The 25442-nt window shown below is 43.2% G+C and overlaps 1 protein-coding gene across 1 annotated transcript in view; it reads left to right on the top strand.

Moving 5' to 3' along the window:
• Window positions 1–25442, top strand: part of ccdc146 (coiled-coil domain containing 146) — a 124468-nt gene that overhangs the window by 87376 nt on the left and 11650 nt on the right. Inside the window, exons 14-16 of the mRNA XM_068005371.1 lie at window positions 129–353; window positions 11122–11350; window positions 23421–23549. Of these exons, the coding sequence (XP_067861472.1) occupies window positions 129–353; window positions 11122–11350; window positions 23421–23549 (583 nt within the window). The remainder of the gene's footprint in view (window positions 1–128; window positions 354–11121; window positions 11351–23420; window positions 23550–25442) is intronic.

Here is a 25442-nt window from a genome sequence, read left to right as displayed (position 1 = left end):
TTTATCCCACTGATATAAAATTGGCCTCATTGTATTACATAGCACCCTAATTGTTCATGTATACATTAGATGTGACTCAAAATAGATAAGTTATTTATCTCTGTAACCTAATCTGATATCCACCACAGCCAACTGCAAAAATACAAGCTAAAGCACTCTAACAGTTACGTCATCAGAGATAGCCTGCGGAGGGCTATCTGCAAAATGGACCAAGCGCTTCGAGATATGGGAGATAAGAGAGAAGGACAAAAGATAAAAATTATCAAACTTAGTTCTCTGATTAATCAGGCTGAAGAGGAAATGATACAACTACGAGAAAAATATGAGACTGTCGTTCAGAGTCGCAATGAAAGGTAATCTGTCAAAATAGTTGTCAATTATATATGAATATTTATATTTTCAATTGTTTAATCTGAGATAGGTACAAGATCAGAAAAGGGAGGAAACCAAGTTGACTTGACATTGTAGTGTAAAAGATGCTTGCTTCACAATCCTGTAAATGTGAAGAGTTTTGCTGCTTCTTGGCCAGACCCTGCTGAGAGATCAAGCAATATTTTCAAAAAACTGACTAGCACTAGGATTGTTCTGTGAGGAGGTCTGAAGTCTGATACCAAATCATAGTTAAAATTGAGAGTTCTTGATAGAAAAGCAAAAAGGGTTAACAAAAAAGGAGCAAAGGGGGAATTTTAAAATGGAAATTCTTATGCTAAGATATGTCGAAATGTACTATTGTAGTACTCATACCATTCATTTCCTTCCCCTTTCTCACTAACTACTACTTTCAATTAACTATAGCATGTATTTTCTTGTTTACTATTTGTAGCAAAAAGTAGCTGTGAGTATGAAGTGGTTTTTACTCACATCTACTTTTTCACTAAAATAACAAGCACAGAAAAATATACCTGCACATTACAAGCTGTATGCTTCCGCCATATGACTCTTTCAAATCTTTCAGGTTGGGGAGTATTGCAAATGTCCCAATATACGTCTTATTTAATTAGTAACAAAATCTTGATAACCACAATGAGATGTCCTCAATTGAAGTCAAACTGGAGAGTGTCTATTCTTCCCCTATTATTAACAACGTGCTTACATGATCACGTTCTCAGAATCGCAATTTCATTAGTAGATAGTTAATTGTAGAGAAAAAAGGCAGTTTCCTGTTTTCATTGCAAGAGGAATTCTCCCCACCACCCCCCCATATTACATAACACCACTCATTTGGAAATAATGTCGAAATCCAATCTTTATTGTTCAAATTGAATAGCATTCTTTAAGTGTCAAAATTGTTATTTAACTTCACTCAAGTCTTACATAAGAACATAAGAAATAGGAGCAGGAGTAGGCCATACAGCCCCTCGAGCCTGGTCTGCCATTCAATAAGATCATGGCTGATCTTTGATCTCAACTCCACATTCCCGCCCGATCCCCATATCCCTTGATTCCCTTAGAGTCCAAAAATCTATCGATCTCAGCCTTGAATATACTCAACGAGCATCCACAGCCCTCTGAGGTAGAGAATTCCAAAGATTCACAATCCTCTTCATCTCAGTCCTAAATGGCCGACCCCTTAGTTCTAGACTCTCCAGCCAAGAGAAACAGCATCTCATCATCTACCCTGTCAAGCCCTCTCAGAATCTTATATGTTTCAATGAGATCACCTCTCATTCTTCTAAGCTCCAGAGAGTATAGGCCCATTCTACTCAATTTCTCCTCATAGGACAATCCTCTCATCTCTGGAATCAATCTAGTGAGTCTTCGTTGCCTCTAAGGCAAGTATATCCTTCCTTAGATAAGGAGACCAAAACTGTACACAGTACATCAGGTGAGGTCTCACCGAAGCCCTGTACAATTGCAACAAGACTTCCTCACTGTTGTACTCCAACCGCCTTGCAATAAAGGCCAATATGCCATTTGCCTTTCTAATTGCTTGCTGTACCTGCATGTTAACTTCCTGTGTTTCGTGTACAAGGATACCCAAATGTCTCTGAACACCAACATTTAATAGTTACTCATCATTTTAAAAATATTCTGTTTTTCTATTCTTCCTACCAAAGTGAATAACCTCACATTTCTCCACATTATACTCCATCTGCCACCTTTTTGCCCACTCACTTAACCTGTCCATATCCCTCTGCAGACTCTTTGTGTCCTCCTCACAGCTTACTTTCCCCCCCAGCTCTGTATCATCAGCAAACTTGGATACGTTACAATCAATCCCTTCATCTAAGTCATTAATGTAGATTGTAATTGGCTGAGGCCCAAGCACTGATCCTTGCGGTTCTCCACTAGTTACAGCCTGCCAACCTGAAAATGACTCGTTTATTCCTACTCTCTGTTTTCTGTCCGTTATCCAATCCTCTATCCATGCTAATATTTTACCCCCAATCCCATGAGCCCTTATCTTGTGTAACAACCTTTTGTGTGGCACCCTTGGCTGCCATTCCAGTACCTCCAATAAACTGAATTATACTAAACTTGAAACAATATTAGGGTATCATTAACATCTGAAACAGGGAATTATCTGAGATTATTAATAGACAACAGAGTGTAAAATACCATGTGGTTGTTAACAAATGATATATTTTGCTGAATTCTGTGGCTGAACCTTTTTCTAAATCAACCACTAAGTAATTTGAGATTTGTAATGGAATATCCAGGACCTTTTTTTTTCATTTGTTCATGGGATGTGGGTGTCACTGGTGAGGCCAGCATTTATTGCCCATCCCTAATTGCCCTTGAGAAGGTAGGTGGTGGTGAGCTGCCTTCTTGAACCGCTGCAGTCCGTGTGGTGAAGGTTCTCCCACAGTGCTGTTAGGAAGGGAATTCCAGGATTTTGACCCAACGACAATGAAGGAACAGCGATATACTTCCAAGTTGGGATGGTGTGTGACTTGGAAGGGAACGTGCAGGTGGTGTTGTTCCCATGTGCCTGCTGCTCTTGTCCTTCTAGGTGGTAGAGGTCGCGGGTTTGGGAGATGCTATCGAAGAAGCCTTGGCAAGTTGCTGCAGTGCATCCTGTGGATGGTACACACTGCAGCCACAGTGCACCGGTGGTGAAGGGAGTGAATGTTTAGGGTGGTGGATGGGGTGCCAATCAAGCGGGCTGCTTTGTCCTGGATGGTGTCGAGCTTCTTGAGTGTTGTTGGAGCTGCACTCATCCAGGCAAGTTATTGCTTTTGATAAAACATTCAATGTTTTTATTTTTAAACATACATTTTGTTAATGCATGGTAATAACTTCCATGCTGAATCTTATGATTTGGCAGAGTTCCTCTCCCGTATATTTGCTCACATGTAAAACGGATGCAAGATTATCCAAATGGCCTGGCCTGTAAGAGTTAGCTTCTTATAAATGCATAGCATTTTCAGTGTTGGTTGGAAAAGTTTGCATTATTTTTTTACTTCTATTGCCGTATCAGGATTTTCATTCGTGCGTTACTTTTTGTTGCCATTTAGGACTGATATTTTGTACTGCATGACTTATTTACAGCTCCTTTTCCTACCACAGTCTTACTTTCAGCTGCTGTTTCACTTGCAGGAAGCAAAATGGCTAGGATTTTAGGGTTCCAATAGCGCTCCTAAGGAGGAGAAAATGCAGTTCTTGAGGGGACAAGAAAGGCAGGTGCAAATTTATCTCAGACACTATGCACCCAACCTTACCTCAGAACTGTCATTATTGACCCAACAGTTTTTCCTGGGTATCTTCAGCACCTACACTTCGCAAGGAAGCTGGCACATATCTATGCCATCTCCTGGTACCTGAACTGCAGATATTTTGTGCCACCAGGACAGCACTTCCTGTAGGAGTGAGGTCACAATGCATTAAATCTTTACACCACCAGATCTTTTCAAGCCATCACAACGACATGCCAAATCAATTAGTCGGCTCTCAACAGATGCATCAAGCAAATAACAACATGTTATTTAATTTTCCATGTGAAAAGAAGGCCTCAGCTTGACAGAGCACAGTTTTCCTGGGTGGCAGGATTCTCAGAGTGCACAGCATTGTAAAGGGCACCGAACATGGTCATCTGGGCCCTTCACACCAACCCATGATCTACATTAACTGAAATGACTCCCAGACAACAACTTGCATTTTTTTAGCCCCTTTAATGTATGAAAATTTCTCAAGGTGCTTCACAGGACGTAATCAAACAAAAATTTTCACACCGAGCCAAAGAAAGAGTTATTAGGACGGGTGACTGAAAGCTTGGTCAAAGAGGTAGGTTTTTAAGGAGCTTCTTAAAGGAGGAGAGAGCAGTGAAGAGAGGGAGCGGTTTAGGGAGTGAATTCCAGAGCTTAGGGCCTAGACAGCTGAAGTCACAGCCACCAATGGTGGGGCAAAGGGAGTGGAAGATGCACAAGAGGCCAGAGTTGGAGGAATGCAAAATTCTTGGAGGGTTGTAGGGCTGGAAGAAGTTACAGCCCTACAACCCTCCATATTTATTAACGATTTAGATGACGGGATAGAGAGCCACATATCCAAGTTTGCCAATGCCACAAAGATAGGTAGCATTGTAAGCAGTGCAGCTGGAAGTATAAAATTACAAAGAGATATTAATAGATGAAGTGAATTGGCAAAAATGTGGCAAATGGATTTCAAAGTAGGCAAGTGTGAGGGCATCCACGTTGGACCCAACAAGAATAGATCAGAGTACTTTCTAAATGGTGAAAAGCTCGAAACAGTGGAGGTCCAAAGAGACTTAGGGGCCCATGTACATAGATCATTAAAATGTCATGGACAGGTACTGAAAATAATCAAAAAGGCTAATGGAATGCTGGCCTTTGTACCTAGAGGACTAGAATACAAGGGGATAGAAGTTATGCTACAGCTATACAAAGCCCTGGTTAGACCACACCTGGAGTACTGTGTTCAGTTCTGGGCACTGCACCTTAGGAAGGTTATATTGGCCTTGGAGGGAGTGCAGCGTTGATTTACTAGAATGGTACCTGGTCTCCAAGGGTTCAATTGCGAGGAGAGATTACACAAACCAGGTTTGTATTCCCTGGAATTTAAAAGATTAGGGGGTTATTTGATCGAAGTTTTCAAGATATTAAGGGGAACTGATGGGGTAGATAGAGAGAAACTATTTCTGCTGGTTGGGGAATCTAAGATTAGGGGACATAGCCTTAAAATTAGAGCCAGGACTTTCAGGAGTGAAGTTAGGAAACACTTCTACACGCAAAGGATGGTAGAAGTTTGGAACTCTCTTCCGCAATTGACAGCTGATGCTAGCTAATTGTTCATTTTAAATTTGAGATTGATAGATTTTTGTTAACCAAAGGTATTAAGGGAAAAAAGGGCTAAGGCGGGTATATGGAGTTAGATCACAGATCAGCTATGATCTCATTGAATGGCGGAACAGGCTCGAGGTGCTAAATGGCTTACTCCTGTTCCTATCCCTATGTATAGAGATAGGGATGGAGGGATTTGAACACGACGATAAAAATTTTAAAATTGAGCCGTTGGTGGACCCGGGAGCCAGTGAAGGTCAGCGAGCACAGGGATAATGGGTGAGTGGTAGTTGGTGCGGGTTAGGATACAGGCAGCAGAGTTTTGTATGAGCTTAAGTTTATGAAGGATGGAAGATGGGAGGATGGTCAGAAAAGCATTGGAATAGTTGAGTCTGGAGGGAACAAAAGCATAGATGAGGGTTTCAGCAGAAAATAAAAGATTAGTGAAGACAAATGTAGGTCCCTTATAGTCAGAAATGGCGGAAATTATAATGGGGAACAAAGAAATGGCAGAACAATTAAACACATACTTTGGTCCTGTCTTCACAAAGGAGGACACAAATATCCTTCCAGAAATGTTAGGGAACCAAGGGTCTAGTGAGAGGGAGGAACTGAAGGAAACCAGTATTAGTGTAAAAATAGTGCTAGGGAAATTAATGGGGCTAAAGGCTGACAAATCCCCAGGGCCTGATAATCTACATCCCAGTGGCCCTGGAAATAGTGGATGCATTGGTGATCATCTTCCAGAATTCTATAGACTCTGGAACAGTTCCTACAGATTGGAGGGTGGCAAATGTAACCCCACTATTTAAAAAAAGAGGGAGAGAAAGAACAGGGAATTACAGACCAATTAGCCTAACATCAGTAGTGGGGAAAATGCTAGAGTCTATTATAAAAGATGTGATAACAGAACACTTGGAGGGCATTAACGGGATTGGACAAAGTCAGCATGGGTTTATGAAAGGGAAATCATGCTTAACAAATCTACTGGAGTTTTTTGAGGATGTAACTAGTAGAATGGATAGGGGAGAACCAGTGGATGTGGTGTATTTGGATTTTCGGAAGGCTTTTAATAAGGTCCCACACAAGAGGTTAGTGTGCAAAATTAAACCACAAGGGATTGGAGGGAATATACTAGCATGGATTGAGAATTGTTGACAGGCAGGAAACAGAGAGTAGGAATAAACGGGTCTTTTTCCGGGTGGCAGGCAGTGACTAGTGGGTACCGCAGGGATCAGTGCTTGGGCCCCAGCTATTCACAATATATATCAATGATTTGGATGAGGGAACTAAATGTAACATTTCCAAATTTGCAGACGACTCAAAGCTGGGGTGGAATGTGAGCTGTGAGGAGGATGCAAAGAGGCTCCAATGTGATTTAGACAAGTTGGGTGAGTGGGCAAGAACATGGCAGATGCAGTATAACATGGATAAATGTGAGGTTATCCACTTTGGCTGTAAAACAGAAAGGCAGATTATTATCTGAATGGTGATAGATTGGAAAAAGGGGAGGTGCAATGAGACCTGGGAGTCCTTGTACGCCAGTCGCTGAAAGCGAGCATTCAGGTGCAGCAAGCAGTTAGGAATGCGAATCGTATGTTGGCCATCATTGTGAGAGGATTTGAGTACAGGAGCAGGAATGTCTTACTGCAGTTATACAGGGCCTTGGTGAGACCACATCTGGAGTATTGTGTGCAGTTTTGGTCTCCTTATCTGAGGAAGGATGTCCTTGCCATGGAGGGAGTGCAACGAAGGTTTACCAGACTGATTCCTGGGATGGCAGGACTGATGTATGAGGAGAGATTGGGTCGACTAGGCCTATATTCACTGGAGTTTAGAAGAATGAGAGGTGATCTCATCGAAACATATAAAATTCTAACAGGACTAGACAGACTAGATGCAGGGAGGATGTTCCCGATGGCTGGGGAGTCCAGAACCAGGGGTCACAGTCTCAGGATACGGGGTATGCCATTTAGAACCAAGATGAAGAGAAATTTCTTCTCTCAGAGGGTGGTGAACCTGGGGAATTCTCTACCACAAAAGGCAGTGGAGGCCAAGTCATTAGATGTATTCAAGAAGGAGATAGATATATTTCTTAATGCTAAAAGGATCAAGGGATATGGGGAAAAAGCAGGAACAGGTTACTGAGTTAGACGATCAGCCATGATCATTTTGAATGGCGGAGCAGACCCGAAGGGCCGAATGACCTACTCTTGCTCCTATTTTCTATGTTTCTATGTAAGCTGAGGCAGGGGCAGGGACGGGCAATGTTATGGAGGTGGAAGTAGACGATCTTTATGATGGAGATGGATGTTATGGGGTCAGAGCATAGCTTAGGGTCAAATAGAATGCCGAGGTTTTGAACAGACTAGTTCATAGAAACATAGGAGCAGCAGTAGACCATTCAGCCCCTCGATCCTGCTCTGCCATTCAGTTAGATCATGGCTGATCTGTACCTCAACTCCATTTACCTTCTGTAGCTCCATATCTCTTGATACCCTTACCTAACAAAAATCTATCATTCTCAGTCTTGAAAGCCCCAATTGTCCCGGCATCCATAGCCTTTTAGGGGAGAGATTTCCAAGACCAGTATATCCTTCCTGAGGTGTGGTGCCCAAAACTAAACACAGTGCTCCAGATGGGGTCTGACGAGGGCTCTGTACAGCTGAAGCATAACATCCTCTCTTTGCTTTTTGTGGTATATATTAATGATTTGAACTTGAATGTGGGAGGCTTGATCAAGAAGTTTGCAGATAATACAAAAATTGGCTGTGTGGCTGATATTGAGGAGGAAACTGTGGACTGCAGGAAGATATCAATGGACTGGTCAGGTGGGCAGAAAAGTAGCAAATGGACTTCAATCCAGAGAAGTGTGAGGTAATGCATTTGGGGAGGGCAAACAAGGCAAGGGAATACACAATAAATGGGAGGATACTGAGAGGTCCAGAGGATCAAAGGGACCTTGGAGTGCATGTCCACAGATCCCTGAAGGTAGCAGGTGAGGTAGATAAGGTGGTAAAAATACATACGGGATACTTTCCTTTATTAGCTGAGGCATAGAATATAAGAGCAGGGAGATTATGCTAGAACTGTATAAAACATTGGTTAGGCCACAGCTTGAGTACTGCATACAGTTCTGGTTATCACATTACAGGAAAGATGTGATTGCACTAGAGAGGGTACAGAGGAGATTTTCGAGGATGTTGCCAGGGCTGGAGAATTTTAGTTATGAGAAAAGATTGGATAGGCTGGGGTTGTTTTCTTTGGAACAAAGGAGGCTGAGGGGAGATTTAATTGAGGTGTATAAAAATATGAGGGGACTAGATAGAGTGGATAGGGAGAACTTATTTCCCTTAGCAGAGGGGTCAGTGACCGGGGGCCATAGATTCAAAGTATTTGGTAGAAGGATTAGTGAGGAGCTGAGGAGAAATTTTTTCACCCAGAGTGTGGTGGGGGTCTGGAACTCACTGCCTGAAAGGGTGGTAGAGGCAGAAACCCTCAACTCATTTAAAAAGTACTTGGATGTGCACTTGAAGTGCTGTAACCTACAAGGCTACGGACCAAGTGCTGGAAAGTGGAATTAAACTGGATAGCTCTTTTTCGGCCGGCATGGACATGATGGGCCGAATGGACTCCCTCTGTGCCATAACTTTCTATAATTCTATGATTCTCTCCTTTGTATTCCAGCCCCCATGAGATAAAGGCCAACATTCCATTAGCCTTTTTGATTGCTTTTTGTTCCTTTCTAGTGGCTTTTAATGATTTGTGCACTTGGACTCCAAAATCTCTTTGCTCCTTCACAGTTCCTATTTTCTCACCATTTGGAAAATACTCTGATATGGATATTATGGTTTTTATCCTGTGCCTGTGAAAATATATTACCCAAACTGCACCACAACAACCTATGTCACATGACAGCGAAGTCAAAAAGAACCAGGGAGCTCTAGCTCCTCTGGTGAAACTGTGAGTGTCCAAGTGAGAAAGAAAGAGAAAGTTATAGTTTTCACCATACTCCTGTGGAACTTAAGTATCCAGAATGTACCGTGACAAACCAGGCGGAAGAATTAAAATAAGAAGCTAATAGTGTTGTTTGGGATGAGTTTTTTGCAGAGCTGAGGGATGCTGATGTTTCTGTCAGGATCAGAGAGGATATCTATGAGGTGCTTTGACGTTAAGAACATAAGGACATAAGAAATAGGAGTAGGAGTAGGCCATACGGCCCCGCGAGCCTGCTCCGCCATTCAGTAAGATCGTGGCTGATCTTCTACCTCAACTCCACTTTCCCATCCTTTCCCCATATCCCTTGATTCCCTTAGTGTCCAAAAATCTATCAATCTCAGTTTTGAATATACTCAACAACTGAGCACCCACAGCGCTTTGGGGTAGAGAATTCCAAAGTTTTACAAACCTCTGAGTGAAGAAATTTTTCCTCGTCTCAGTCCTAAATAGCCGACCCCTTATCCTTAGACGATGACTCCTAGTTCTAGACTCTCCAGCCGGGGAAACAGCTTCTCAGCTTCTACCCTGTCAAGCTCGCTTAGAATTTTATACATTTCGATGAGATCACCTCTCATTCTTCTAAACTCCAGAGAATATAGGCCCATTCTGCTCAATCTCTCCTCAAAGGACAACCCTCTCATCCCAGGAATCAATCTAGTGAACCTTCGTTGAACCCCCTCCATCCTTCCTTAGGTAAGGAGACCAAAACTGTACACAGTACTCCAGGTGTGGTCTCACCAGAGTCCTGTACAATTGCAGCAAGACTTCCTTACTCTTATACTCCAACCCCCTTGCCAACATACCATTTGCTTTCCCAATTGCTTGCTGTACCTGCATGTTAACTTTCTGTGATTCATGCACAAGGACACCCAAATCCCTCTGCATACCAACATTTACTAGTCTCCCACCTTCTAAAAAAAATTCTGCTTTTCTATTCTTCCTTCCAAAGTGTATAATTTCACATTTCCCCACATTATACTCCATCTGCCACCTTCTTGCCCAATCACTTAACCTCTCTATATCCCTTTGCAGCCTCTTTGCGACCTCCTCACAGCTTACTTTCCCACCTAGCTTTGTATTGCTAATTTTGGATACTTCAGCTACAGTCAGTCCATTTGTCATTCACAGACCACAGCGAGATTTCAGGTTCTGGTTATTGGAGGCTCAAAATTAGGAATAACTTCTCTGGGCAATGTTACACCAATAATAGCTTCAAAAAGCACTATGAATCTGCCATGGGAGGTACAGGCAAAAAATCTTTTATAATTATGTAAGTTATTGAGAAAAGAAGGAAGGTTTGAGGAGGGAAGAAGGAAGAATAAACGAATAAAGTACTTAAATCTTACACAAATACAACCTATTATGTTAATTTGAATTACTGGTTAATTTAAATCTTTTTAGCGCTGTGTTATATCAATTGCTTAATTTGAATTAGTAGGAATATGATTGGGAGGGATTAGCAAGCCCGCCGGGGCCTGTGGTTGTAATGTGAAGCTGGCAGGAGCACTCCTGTTTCTAAGTCGCTATGTTCAACATAACTAGACATCACAAACATTCCAGACCATAGATTACCCCTAAGCAATGCCACTAGAGATTCACTAGTAATAGAGTAAATAGACTTGAAGAAAGATTGTCCATGAGCAATGCCACAGGAGACCAATTATTCATAATAGAATACATTTTACTTCTTCAAGGACATACAGCAAAAGCTTCTTTAAAGTCTCAGTATGTCCACAGTGTAAAAGTCCTCATTCAGAATGTGTCAAACTGAAGTCCAGTTGTTTCTAGTTGGTAGAAAAACCTCTAACAATGAACTACACAAATGAGAGTGGGGAAACAAGAAAACAATAATCTGATGCAGCGTTTGTGTCTTTTTTGTTTACAGAGGAATACATTTGATTGAAAGAGAAGAGGAAGTTTGTATTTTCTATGAGAAGCTAAGCATTCAGGACTCACTGATTAGTAATGGAGATGTGGAATTACACAGTATGGAAGAGGAAATCCGATTCTTGAATATTCAGCTGGCTGAGGAAAAGAGAAAGATTCAAAAGGTTCGCAAAGATGTGCCAAGTAAACATGAACTGGAGTCAAACTTGACCACACTACAGATGCAGGTAAGAAAAGGACAAATTCTGTAGTTTGTCCTTTGTTACTAAAAAGGACAAACTTCTTTGAGGACATTACAAATAGAGTAGATAGCAGGACGTGGATGGTGAAAAATTTGGATTTTTAGCAAGGCCTTTGACAAAGTCCCAAATGAATGACTACTAATAAAAACTATGGGAATCCAGGATAGAACATTGATTAAAAAAGTAGGGAGCAGAGTACTCAGTAAGATGTGATATCAGATTGGGGGAGGTGTTGAATAATCTCTCAGGGTCTAGTGTGTGTTGAATGGAGTTTCTAAGGCATCAATGCTTGGATGTATGTATTTAAATAAACTGAAAGTAGAAACAAATTGTAAGATTGCTCAATTTGCAGACAATATAAAAATAGGGAGAGCAGTAAGGGTGCAGTTAACAACATGCAGAAAGATTTAGAACATTTACGACATGAGGCAGGCAAAATAGAGAAAATATGAGCAACAAAGTATAAAGGAACAAAATTAGTACTGGGAGGCTTTGAAAGGGACCTTAGAGTAACAGCAGACTCGTTATTTTCAATGTTCAGAAACAATTAAAAAGCAGATAGGGTATTAGGAGCGGAGGAGTACAAGACTACAGACATTATGTTGAGGCTTTATAAAGCATTGGTCAAACCACACTTAAAGTACTTTGCACAATTTTGGTTGCAAAAGGGATATACGAGCAACAAGAATGATCCCACGTGTAACAGGAATGAACTATTAGGATAGTCTAGAGAAGAAAGTTTAGGGGGGACTTCATCAATATATATTGGTCTGATTTTCCTGACTGTTGCCCATTCTCCCAACACAGAGGTCAGGAAAAGGGGGCAGAAACTCATTTCACAGGGTCTCCACCTCCTTTACATAGCCCTAAGATACCCGAGGAGCAGAGCAGGGTTTGCATCTTCAGTAGACACAGGCCAACTGTAGTCATGTAAATGAGGCAGGAGGGGGTGTTCATGGCATTCCATCTCAATTTCCTGGCAATGCGGCCCATGGATGCCTAGATACGGGGACACCCAAAGAAAGTGGTAATGGACGTGCTGAATCCCTTCTCAGCTTGGAGAGTCTGGAGACCTGACAGCAAGATGAAGAGAATCCTACAGGTTGTAATTTTTAAAAATATCTACATGATCTTCAATGCTTGAAGGCCCCAAGGCCAGCAGCCTGGCATGCAGTTGCAGTCTTTTTTCCTCTGCCTTTTACTAGCACAAGACCCTGCCAGGGATGGGCTTATGTGGGGACTACAATCAAGCTATTTTAATGGCCCGTTATACCAAATTTGGCCACAGCTGGGCCTGGACAAGCGCAGTGCCGGGCATAAGGGTGCCAGGAAATTAGCCTCATTAATTACTAAATGGTATAGGTAAGATGTACTCAGAATATCACTTCAAGGTAAGTCAGGCAAGTAGGACACGGAACACACAATTGGCTGAAATTGGCCTTAGTGCTCTTGGGTTAAAGAAGAAAAATTCACCAGTGTTCCCACAACTAATCATTGTACAGTATCCCCTGTTGGAATTGCATGTGTACAGACTCAGTGAAAGGACAGAATTGGGCTAATTTGTGATGCCTCACGGTCGAGTAGCCTGCCCAGGCTTATACATGCATAATGGTCACTTGGGCATAGTATCAGAAGGCGACCAATGCCTGTGGGCACATACCACAGTAAAGAGCCAACGCCTTCAGGAGGGGATAGATATCAACAGAAACAACAAACTAATTTTTTACACAAATTTTTCCTGTCCTTCAAAGACCTTCACTTAAGCCGCTACTGTTGAAAGAATGGGTTGGCCATCTGCTCCCAGACCTTTGCCAATGCCTTGCTTTTCTGACCACTAGGAGGCCTGAGCTATCTCCCACGTTAGACTATCCTGTCCAATTGAACCTGTAGATAGGTTTTTTAAAAAACAGCAATGCTTACCTTTGTGTTGCTTTACTTTTCCATCTGTTTCTTTTTCTTCTCTAATAGTAGAAGATTTTCTTCGCTTTGAGGTGTATACCTTACTAACCCATTTTTTTATACAACTTAACCCATCTAAGACGCTCTGAAATTCTATGCAGGGGGATCAATCTGTCTCCTGCCATAATCCGGCGGGAAACTGGCAGCTTCTCCCCTTTAAAACAGCGTAGACACAGTTGTGCCAGGTCTCCACCATTTCCAGGAATCTCCTGTTTACAGTGTAAGGGATGGAACCTCCACCTGGCTTTTACAAGGCAAATGACAGTAAGTGAGAGGAACTAGCTGCTGGAATTCCCTGCTCCTTGGGCTAAGATGGGATCCAACCTATCAATGTACGTTGGTACGTCAAGTAAGGTCATTTATGCCAGCCTCCACAAGGCTGGATGTGGGCCCCATCAAGTGTTTTGGGAACATCCTGCATGAGGTCCTGCAGCCATGGCCACCTGCCTGAACTGGTCTCTCTCTGGCTATGAAGATGATGATCGGCCACAACAATTATGACAGCCGGATATTTCAGGCTGCCACTAGTATCGGCCAATGTACTGTACCTTATTCATTAGGTGATTGACATACTTTTCAGGAGATTTGGTGAATTAATTGAGTTGGGCATCGCAGAAAGATCCAGTGTTATAGGGTTGTCGGCTTTCCCAAAGTCCAGGGTGCAATAGATGGCATACAAACTGCATCGCAAGTTCATACAGTTAATGCCCTCAACAGAAAGGGCTTCCACACCTTGAATGTACAAATTGTATGCTAACCTTTAAAAGATACTACACATAAACACAAGATTTGCTGGAAGTTGTCACAATGCAATCATCCTTCATAAACAGCCCTGCCTGAGCTCTTCAAGGATGACAAGGCATCTCACCCCCACCACCCCCAGCTTCCATGGGTCAACCTACTAAGAGTTGTACACACAGCAGCAGAGGATTGCTACAGTGAGAGACATGCCTCTTACAGTGTGGTCATCAAGAGGATCATTGTAATTTTAAAGGAGCATTTTTGCTGCTTTGACGGGCATGGGGGGCCTCTACTTTATGCTGCAGCTTTTGTGTCCCGCATAGTTGCACTTTGCTGTGCTGTATGCAACTTTATCATCCAAAAAAACCTGGACATGGACATTCCTGCTTTGGAGGCAAAAGTACATGGAGGAAAACTTCAGGATGACCATCACTCAGAGGTCCCCTCAATGATTGCTGCAAGGGGCATTAGAGCGCAACTGATCAGTTAAGTCTTCTCTTCTGTTTAATACAATCTACCTTTGTCATCACTGCCTTAACTCCTTCTCTCCCGCCATCAAATAAAGGACAAATCTTTCAATCCAGTTTTCATCCCAGCACATCAGATCTCTATGTCCCTACGTGACCATTCCAATAATAACAGTGAGAATTTGCATTTATATATAGCACGTTTGATATCCTCAGAACGTCCCAAAGCACTTCACAGCCAATGAAGTACTTCTGAAGTGTAGTAGCTGTTGTGATGTAAGTAAATGTGAGATCAAGGTCTCAGAAGCAGCAATGAGATAAATGACCAGATAATCTGTTTTTAATGGTGTTGGTTGAGGGTTGAGGTTGCAACAAGATTGGGTGAAGGCTAGAAATTGAGGGCTGTCTCCCTGGTGGCATCAGACAGTTGGTGTAAGATATCTGGTGGTCTCACCCCATTAAAGTGGAATAAAGAGTTTTAGGGTTCTACATACTAGTAAGTGCTGTTAGTGGAGATGGCACCACATAGAGTAAAATCCCTAATTAGTGTCCCCTTTAAACAGAGTGGAGTGGTATCCTGATGTCATGAAAGGCACTAGATACTGAAGCAGTCCGTGCCCGCATGCAGGAAGACTTGGACAATATCCAGACTTGGGCTGATAAGTGGCAAGTATCATTCACGCCAGACAAGTGCCAGGCAATGACCATCTCCAATAAGAGAGAGTCTAACCACCTCCTCTTGACATTCAACGGCATTACCATCGCCGAATCCCCTACCATCAACTTCCTGGGAGTCATCATTGACCAGAAACTTAACTGGGCCAGCCACATAAGTACTGTGGCTACAAGAGCAGGTCAGAGGCTGGGCATTATGTGGCAAGTGACTCACCTCCTGACTTCCCAATGCCTTTCCACCATCTACAAGGCACAAATCAGGAGTGTGTTGGAATACTCTCCACTTGCCTGGATGAGTGCAGCTCCAAGAACACTCAAGAAGCTCAACACCATCCAGGACAAAGCAGCCCACTTGATTGGCACCCCATCCACCACCCTAAACATTCACTCCTTCACCACCAGCACAGCGTGGCTGCAGTGTGTATCATCTACGGGATGCACTGCAGCAACTCGCCAAGGCTTCTTCGACAGCACCTCCCAAACCCGCGACCTCTACCACCTAGAAGGACAAGGGCAGCACGCACATGGGAACAACACCACCTGCACGTTCCCCTCCAAGTCACACACCATCCCAACTTGGAAATATATCGCCGTTCCTTCATCGTCGCTGGGTCAAAATCCTGGAACTCCCTACCTAACAGCACCGAGGGAAAACCTTCACCACACAGACTGCAGCTGTTCAAGAAGGCGGCTCACCACCACCTTCTCAAGGGCAATTAGGGATAATTGCTGGCCTTGCCAGCGACGCCCACATCCCATGAACGAATAAATAAATAAATGAAAGTTCTTTCATTGTATTTTTAGTTGAGCAGCTTTTAATTTTAGGGGATGAAAAGTGTGCTAATGCCCGGGGTGCTCAAAGAAGAAAAGGGAGAGTGGCTAGTGTGTTACCTCGTCTGCATTGGTCAGGACACTGAACTTCTTGTGACACTAGTCTGCATTTTTGGGGGTGAAAGTTAGTATTCAGTGCCATAGTGCAGTACTCATATACAGCATCATGGATCACAGTAAATTATTACATATCAGAAATGTGGCACTTTGAACCATCTGGCTAATTATATTTGACATTTTCTTTTGCCCTTTCTGCTACAATGTAATTCTGTTCTACAGAACTTATGTCAGTATTACAATTTCTATGTGCGTGTGTGTCATCATTGTTTCATTGGTCAAATTCCAACATAGCAAAAAATGCATATTACTTTGCCAGGTTCAGTCTGGAAGATATAATGTATTGGCACAATCTCAGAGTGAATATTGTTAGAATGATGAGAATCTAAATTACTTTGCTCTCCTTGAAGTAAAATAGTTTGCCAAACTGTAACATTTTCACAATAGTTTGAAATGGAACAATTCTAATTCATTTTGTAAAGAAACGTTTTCACCTGAAATTTCTCCGGGGTTTCTACTGATTTTGTGCCGAAGTTCGAGTGGGAGATTGGGAACCCCCTGCAGAAATTCTACCCATCTGTGTAAAATCACTGTTAAGAAACATGCTCTTTTGTGAGTAATAATTCTATATGTAAAGTCAATGTCCAGACAGAAGGGCCATTCTTAACCCTGCCTGCCCAACGGGAACAGGGCAGACAGGTGGTTAAAATAAGGGTAAACTACTAACCACTGCGTTCCTGACGCCCGCCGCCATCTTAATCGCGCAGTTTTGAGAGTCAACCGAGGCACCCGCGAGAGTCCGGCGAGGGTCTTATGAATACATGTAAATCAGGGTCCTATGCTGCACTTAGGGCCCCAACATCATTTTTACATGAAATTGTGGAAGTCCTGCCTCATGCCCAACTGGCCAGTAAAACCTAGTGAGATTGGTCTCTCTGACCTACTGAAGCACTATTTATAGGGGCACTTACCTGCAGATACTTGGGTCACAGGATATGTATTCCATTGTTTGGATTGCCAGGAGAGTTTCAAGCTGCTGGATTGCTTCTTTCTCATATTTATTGCCTTAACTTAGCCTCTGCAAACTTTATCCGCTTATCATGGGCGCTATTGTTGCCAGTTTCATTTGGATGGAGGAACAGTTGGAGGATTAGGAACAGCAGCAGCAGCAGCCTCAGCAACCAGCACCAGCAGCAGTTTCGCTTACTAGAAGACATCAAGTGATGGGGCCTGCTCATAGGAGGCCATAACCAGCACGCATGATATACCGGCTGAGATTCATTCTTGGACCTATCCATGGAGCAGTGTATCAGGAGGCTGTGCTTCTCCAGGCAAGCAGTTACAAACCTCTGTATCCTCCAGCAACAGGACCTGCTGCCTGCTGGTGCAGGGGGCATGCTTTGCCAATGGCTGTCAAAGTCACCACAGCCCTTTACTTCTTTGTGCCTGGCTGTTTTCAGTCTGTTACAGGGACATCAGCAGCATCTCTCCTGTCTGCATTAAGCAGGTCACAGATGCAAGCTAAAAAGTAGGAACACAGGAACAGGAGTAGACCATTCAGCCTTTGCAAGACATGCCAGATCATCGACACAGATACCACCATCACACGAGAGGACACCACCCACCAGGTGCATGGATCATACTCCTGTGACTCGGCCAACGTTGTCTACCTCATACGTTGCAGGAAAGGATGCCACAGAGCATGGTACATTGGCGAGACCATGCAGACGCTGCGACAACGGATGAACGGACACCGCGCAACAATCACCAGACAGGAGGGTTCCCTCCCAGTCGGGGAACACTTCAGCAGTCAAGGACATTCAGCCACCGACCTTCGGGTAAGCATACTCCAAGGCGGCCTTCGAGACACACGACAACGCAAAATCGTCGAGCAGAAATTGATAGCCAAGTTCCGCACCCATGAGGACGGCCTCAACCGGGATCTTGGGTTCATGTCACGCTACACGTAACCCCACCAGCGAACAAATGTTATCTGTTTTTAATATAACGGGTCATTTGCTGTCGTTTCTATGTTTCTGCCTCTCTCTCTGTTTTTTTTTGGTGGTTTGTATATTCGGTGGACTTGTAGGTAACACCTCTCTGTCTGCACACTGTGATTGCCTTGACAACGGGCAGTTGGAAAGACTATCTGTAATCACCAGGTATTGTTCTGTGATTTATAAATGCGAAGGGTTCGAGGATTTCATTTCCACAACATTCACCTGAGGAAGGAGGAAGCCTCCGAAAGCTTGTGAATTTCAAATAAAATTGTTGGACTATAACTTGGCGTTGTAAAATTGTTTACAATTGTCAACCCCAGTCCATCACCGGCATCTCCACATCATGAATTTACCTGACAGTGACAACCAAGTATCCATCCTGTAACACAGCTTGTGTGAGAATAAGTGATCATACATCATGCAACTAGGTTATATTGTAAGCTTCTTTTGTAGGGTCATCTTTCTGAATGCAAATGCAACAAAAAAAATCCAGTTTTAAGTAGCAGTAATAAGTTGTGCCTTGCTGCAGTGTGGGCATGCATGTTGTAGCTCTGAAAGAGTTTGTTTGTCTGAGAGCGTACAGTCTTCGTCATGGTGTCACTGGTTCAGAAGAGCTTAGTGGTGGCATGCATGCTTTACTGATGACTTTGTATAGGAAAAAACTAGCCAACTCTATCTGGACAGGCTTCTTCGGGCTATTAAACTGTTTCCTCATCTGCTCCCTTGACCTTTGAATACAGCAGTAAATCATTGGGCCATGTCCTCCCAAATTGAGTATACACCACTCCTTTGGAGAAGTTCCCCTGGACACCCAAACAGGACAACACTTTTTTTACTTCAGCATGGGACAAAAAATATATCCTAATGCAGCTGATTTCACAATTGATTGAATGTTTCTCTATTGTTATACTTAGAAATCCCCTTAAAATACAGATGGCACTCAGACTGTCACTTGTGACGAAAGAACCAGCTTTTCCCCAGACATGGTCAGAATGTTGCAACCTATTTCTCTGTCACATCTGTTTTTCCAGAATTGTGAGAGGAATAAATGTTTGGCTGTTTTTGTTCCTAAAGATAGAAAATATTGGTGCTGAAATTCCGACAGAATAATGGTGCTATTGGAAGTAAGGTGGGCCTTCCACCCATCATTACACTCCAGTCTCGACCCAATCTTAAATTACGGGGTCGAGTAATTGGAATATGGAGAAGCATGCAAACTGTGTAAATTCAGCCTGCAACACCTCACATAAGTGGGGCCAGTGGTGGAAAATAATGAAGGAACAGGAACTAGGCCCCAGAATGGCTGACATGGGGTGGGGAGGACAGACAGAAAATAAAGATCAACAAAATATAAAACCTGCTTCTGCTTAAAGAGGAAATAGCAGCATGGGAGAAAGCAGGCATCCTGGCAGAGAAGGATGACAGCCATATTGAAGAAACAAGCAGCAAACCTAAGAGAATCTGACCTGGAGGCCCTCCTTACTGAAATCTGGAGCAGAGGAATGGCTCTGAGCCAAGGTTTTGAGCCAAGAACAGGAAACCTGCCAAAAATATGGTATGCACTCAGTAGAGGGAGGTGGCTGGAGCAATGCTTACCTCTTACTTGACACCCCCGCACCCCCCCCCCTCCCAGGACTCCATCACAGTGTTGCAATAAGTTCAATGACCTCACCAGAGTGGCCAAGACCCTTCCTAGCAGTCTATTTATACGTGAGGCACTCCTTTCATTGCCCGCATGGTGCTCTAGGATTGTACTCTGAACTTTTGATCCCTTCTCTCATTCTGTTTCACCTGCTAGCTTCGAATTTATCTTCCTTCATGGTGTGCCATGCGTGATCAAGCCTCTCTAACTAACCATTCACGATTGGTCATTTCTTGATTTTTGTCCCTCAAATATCCTGATATGTCAAACTGTTGTAACAAAATACTCTTCCCAGCCTTCACAGCAATAGCCTTGTCTTCACATCGTCCTAACCGCTCACTGTTTATCACTCACTAGCCCAGAGAAATCCACATTGGGGGGATGCAGATAGTACTTATGAGGGCTTTTCACTGGGTGAGACACAACACTCGAGGGTACCAGAGAAGTCAGAGGTGAAAGTTGGGGAGATGAGGCTCTGTGCCAGCCAGTCACTTGCTCCAGAGTTTCAGAACTCTGGGGTTCTTTTCTAAAAAGAAAGATGCTGGATGAGCATCAGACTCACGTAGATTTGCAAAGGACCATCTTGGAGGACCTGAGACAGATGTCAGGGGTCGCTGCAGATCCTATGCCATCCTCAGTGCCCATATCCAAGATGGATATGACACTATATGGAGCTACTTGGAGCAAATGGTGCCACCAGGAACATCTACTGACACAGAAGCCTCCAGATCAATCAGTGCATCCAAAATGGATGCTTTGATCACTGGCCATCAGGTTGAGGGACCATTTGGAGAGAACAATGTCAACTGTCTTCTGAGAGATTTAGGGCACCATCCTTCACAGCCTGCAGGATCTAACCATCAGGTCTGCCCTCCCACTGATCAGTGGGCATTCAGATCCAAGACCCAGCACAGGTGGCGTGGCTATAGTCCATCTTCATGATGCCATCCTCTCTCCTGATGACAGCTCATATTACTTTTCTAGCCGGACCCCTCAGATACCTGCTCATATTGGTGCCATGATACAGAAACAGGCTCCCCACGCACCTGCAGTGACAATTCAGCGTGTCGAATAGTCCCATGGCACTATTTGAAGAAAAGAAGGGGAGTTCTTCTAATATCCCTCAACCAACACCACCAGAAACTGATTAACTGGTCATTCATCTCATTGCTGTTTGTGGAACCTTGCTGTGCATAAATTAGGTGCCACATTTGCCTAAAAAACAGCAGTGACTACACTTCAAAAGTAATTAATTGGCTGTAAAGTTCTTTGGAACATCCTGAGGACATGAAATGTGTGTTTTTCCACTGTCCGTGAAATCCTGGCAAGGAGACTCAGAAAATTCTGTTCAGTGAATTGGTAGAAGGGGATATAAATTTAGGATTAGTAATAAAAGCATGTTGGAGGAACTTAAAAAATTTTTTTCAAGTAATGGACTATTAAAATATGGGATGCATTACTGCAAGTGGCTGTTGAAGTCGAGTTAATCACGGCACTTAAGTGGGAATTAAATGAGCACTTGAATAAAAATAGGTACAGGGAAAGAGCAAGAAATAGGATTAGAACAAATAGCTCTGATGTGAAGCAAGCACTGACACAAGCACGACGGGTTGAATGGGCTTCTGTGCTGAAATTGCTGATTCTTGATTTAACAGGAAGTAGAGAAATAGAAGCAAAATTTATCACTCCTCTATATGGGGCAAAAATTCCACTGTGCCACTCCAGGAGCGCGTGCCGTAAAATTGTGCAGTCCCAAGTAATGATTTTACATCTGTTAACAGATGGAAAATCTTGGGCTAGGAGCGTGCAATTTTGCTTACTCTCCCAGTGCATGACAGGAATGGTGCGGTGAAATTTTTACCCATATATTCCAATACTCACTTGCATATCCACGTCAATAAATACTAATTAACCAATAAAAGGTCACGTCACTAATATACTTTTTTTTATTCGTTCATGGGATGTGGGCATCGCTGGCGAGGTCGGCATTTATTGCCCATCCCTAATTGCCCTTGAGAAGGTGGTGGTGAGCCGCCTTCTTGAACCGCTGCAGTCCGCGCGGTGAAGGTTCTCCCACAGTGCTGTTAGGAACGGAGTTCCAGGATTTTGACCCAGCGACGATGAAGGAACGGCGATATATTTCCAAGTCGGGATGGTGTGTGACTTGGAGGGGAACGTGCAGGTGGTGTTGTTCCCATGTGCCTGCTGCTCTTGTCCTTCTAGGTGGTAGAGGTCGCGGGTTTGGGAGGTGCTGTCGAAGAAGCCTTGGCGAGTTGCTGCAGCGCATCCTGTGGATGGTACACACTGCAGCCACAGTGCGCCGGTGGTGAAGGGACTGAATGTTTAGGGTGGTGGATGGGGTGCCAATCAAGTGGGCTGCTTTGTCCTGGATGGTGTCGAGCTTCTTGAGTGTTGTTGGAGCTGCACTCATCCAGGCAAGTGGAGAGTATTCCATCACACTCCTGACTTGTGCCTTGTAGATGGTGGAAAGGCTTTGGGGAGTCAGGAGGTGAGTCACTCGCCGCAGAATACCCAGCCTCTGACCTGCTCTTGTAGCCACAGTATTTATATGGCTGTTCCAGTTAAGTTTCTGTTCAATGGTGACCCTTAGGATGTTGATAGTGGGGGATTCGGTGATGGTAATGCCATTGAATATCAAGGGGAGGTGGTTAGACTCTCTCTTGTTGGTGATGGTCATTGCCTGGCACTTGTCTGGCGTGAATGATACTTGCCACTTATCAGCCCAAGCCTGGATATTGTCCAGGTCTTGCTGCATGCGGGCTCGGACTGCTTCGTTATTTGAGGGGTTGCAAATGGAACTGAACACTGTGCAATCATCAGCGAACATCCCCATTTCTGACCTTATGATGGAGGGAAGGTGATTGATGAAGCAGTTGAAGATGGTTGGGCCTTAGACATTGCCCTGAGGAACTCCTGCAGCAATATCCTGGGGCTGAGATGATTCGTCTCCAACAACCACTACCATCTTCCTTTGTGCTAGGTATGACTCCAGCCACTGGAGAGTTTTCCCCCTCATTCCCATTGACTTCAATTTTACTAGGGCTCCTTGGTGCCACACTCGGTCAAATGCTGCCTTGATGTCAAGGGCAGTCGCTCTCACCTCACCTCTGGAATTCAGCTCTTTTGTCCATGTTTGGACCAAGGCTGTATTGAGGTCTGGAGCCGAGTGGTCCTGGCGGAACCCAAACTGAGCATCGGTGAGCAGGTTATTGGTAAGTAAGTGCCGCTTGATAGCACTGTCGACGACACCTTCCATCACTTGCTGATGATTGAGAGTAGACTGATGGGGCGATAATTGGCAGGATTGGATTTGTCCTGCTTTTTGTTAGCTGGATGAGCAGATTTACTATTAAAAATCATATATTAAACAATGACTTGATTGTAATAAGCATGGTTATAAATCATGAAGGGATGTTTGAAAAATGAAACACTGTCTGAATTTTGCTCGAGAGGACTTCCACGTACAGGGACACTTCCCAGCGTGTTATGGTTAATAATTGTGTTTGGATTTTCATAACCTAATTCAGTTTGTGCCAGTTCAAAAATGGGCTGGACATTTTGATCGCTCTCTACTGAACTGTTGTGTGCTGTATATACTTTGATCTTTTGTTGGTGTCCAAGTGCTAACTTTACAACCTTTTCTCAAATTATTTCCACTGCAGCTCGCACAGTGCCAGGACGAGGTCCAAAGTCTTGAGAAGACTTTAGTGGATCCTACAAGTGAGAATAGAACACGATTATTGGGAGGAGATGATCCATCATTTGATGAACTAAGCAAAAGAATAGATGAGGTAACAAGCAAATCCTTGACATTTAATGTGCTTATATCATGCAAGTTGTGGTGCAGGAAACTTTATCATCACCTCTTAAACTCATTAAAAAAAAAATCTAAATTGGCCCGATTCAAAGCATACACTGTTGGTGTGGGAAACCAGGCTGAGTTTGTTCAATGCAACAAAAATTTCAATGCAGATTATATTTAGAACCAAATAAACTAGATCCGATTCTGCAACCCTGGGGAAAAGGGCCCTGAGATTGCAGTGTGCATAAACATATTATAGTGTCATCAATTCTCAAGGATTTATTTCTGACGAAAAAGCGACTGAAAGGTATAAGAGATAGAACTGTATTGAACTTCAGCATTCTTGGACTGCAATAGTCTTTTTTGCTCCTGTGCATTCCTATGTTCCTTTGTAAAAATGGCATGTAGCTTAAGAAATAATATTGCTATTTAAGTTTCAGAAGTTATTAATTGCACACTTAATTTATTTAAAAACTAATTTGCCCAAAAATTACCAATTGGAAAATCCTGCGTGAAACTTTAAAAATATACACACACCTAGTTAGAAAACTATGCTGGAAGAGCTTTTAGATCTGTGCACCTGCTTTCACAATTATACTGTGGAGCAACTTAATGTGTTACTTCTGTCTTTTTTGTAACTAGTTTTCTTATTTTGTCCTTGAATTCTGTCCATACCACATACCCTTCCATTTAGGAAATTATTGTCAATGCTTCCTTAGCAGCAGCTGTGAGACTTTCCCTCCATTCAGTGAAGAACTGAGCATTTCTGCCTGTCTTCCTAAGGAACACTGTAGACGGGAAAACTCACCGTTGGGGAATCATGGGCACAAACTTGCATCCTGAAACCCTGTGGTGCAGCATGTTGGAGCTTCATAGCATTGAACTACCATGTGTTTAAAAGAACTTAAAAAGGCACTTGTACTCTAATTGTGGCATTCTACAGTACAGTGCCTATTTTGCATTAGAACCATAGAATCATAGAATGGTTGCAACACATAAGGAGGCCATTCAGCCCATCAAGCCCATTCCGGCTCTTTATAAGAGCAATCCAGTTAGTCCCAATCCCCCGCTCTTTCCCTGTACCCCTGCAAATTTCTTCCCTTCAAGTATTTATCCAACTCCCTTTTGAAAGCCACAATTGAATCTGCTTCCACCATCCTTTCAGGCAGTGCATTCCAGATCATAACAACTCGCTGCGTAACAAAGTTTTTCCTCATGTTGCCTTTGGTTCCTTTGCCAATCACCTTAAATCTGTGTCCTCTGGTTCCTGACCATTCCGCCAATGGGAACAATTTCTCTTTATTTACTTTATCTAAACCCTTCATGATTTTAAACACTTCTATCAAATCTCCTCTTAACCTTCTCTGCTCTAAGGAGAACAACCCCAGCTTCTCCAGTCTATCCACATAACTGAAGTTCCTCATCCCTGGAACCATTCTGGTAAATCTTTTCTGCACCCTCTTTAAGGCTTTCACATCCTTCCTAAACTGCGGTGTCCAGAATTGACCAATACCCCAGCTGTGGCCGAACCAGTGTTTTATAAAGATTTAACATAACTTCCTTGCTTTTGTATTCTATACCTCTATTTATAAATCCAAGAATCATGTATGCTTTTTCAACTGCTTTCTCAACCTGTCCTGCCACCTTCAAAGATTTGTGCACATATACCCCCAGGTCTCTCTGTTCCTGCGCCCCCTTCAGAATTGCACCATTTAGTTTATATTGCCTCCCCTCATGCCAAAATGTATCACTTTGCACTTCTCTGCGTTACATTTCATCTGCCATGTGTTTGCCCATTCCATCAGCCTATCTATGGTCCTCTTGAAGTCTATTACTATCCTCCTCACTGTTTACTATACTTCCAAGTTTTATGTCATCTGCA

Source organism: Heptranchias perlo, chromosome 24 (assembly GCF_035084215.1).
Source record: "Heptranchias perlo isolate sHepPer1 chromosome 24, sHepPer1.hap1, whole genome shotgun sequence".
Lineage (NCBI taxonomy): Eukaryota > Metazoa > Chordata > Chondrichthyes > Hexanchiformes > Hexanchidae > Heptranchias > Heptranchias perlo.
The sequence above is the reverse complement of the archived record's forward strand: the minus strand, read 5'-3'. Positions and strand labels throughout refer to the sequence as shown.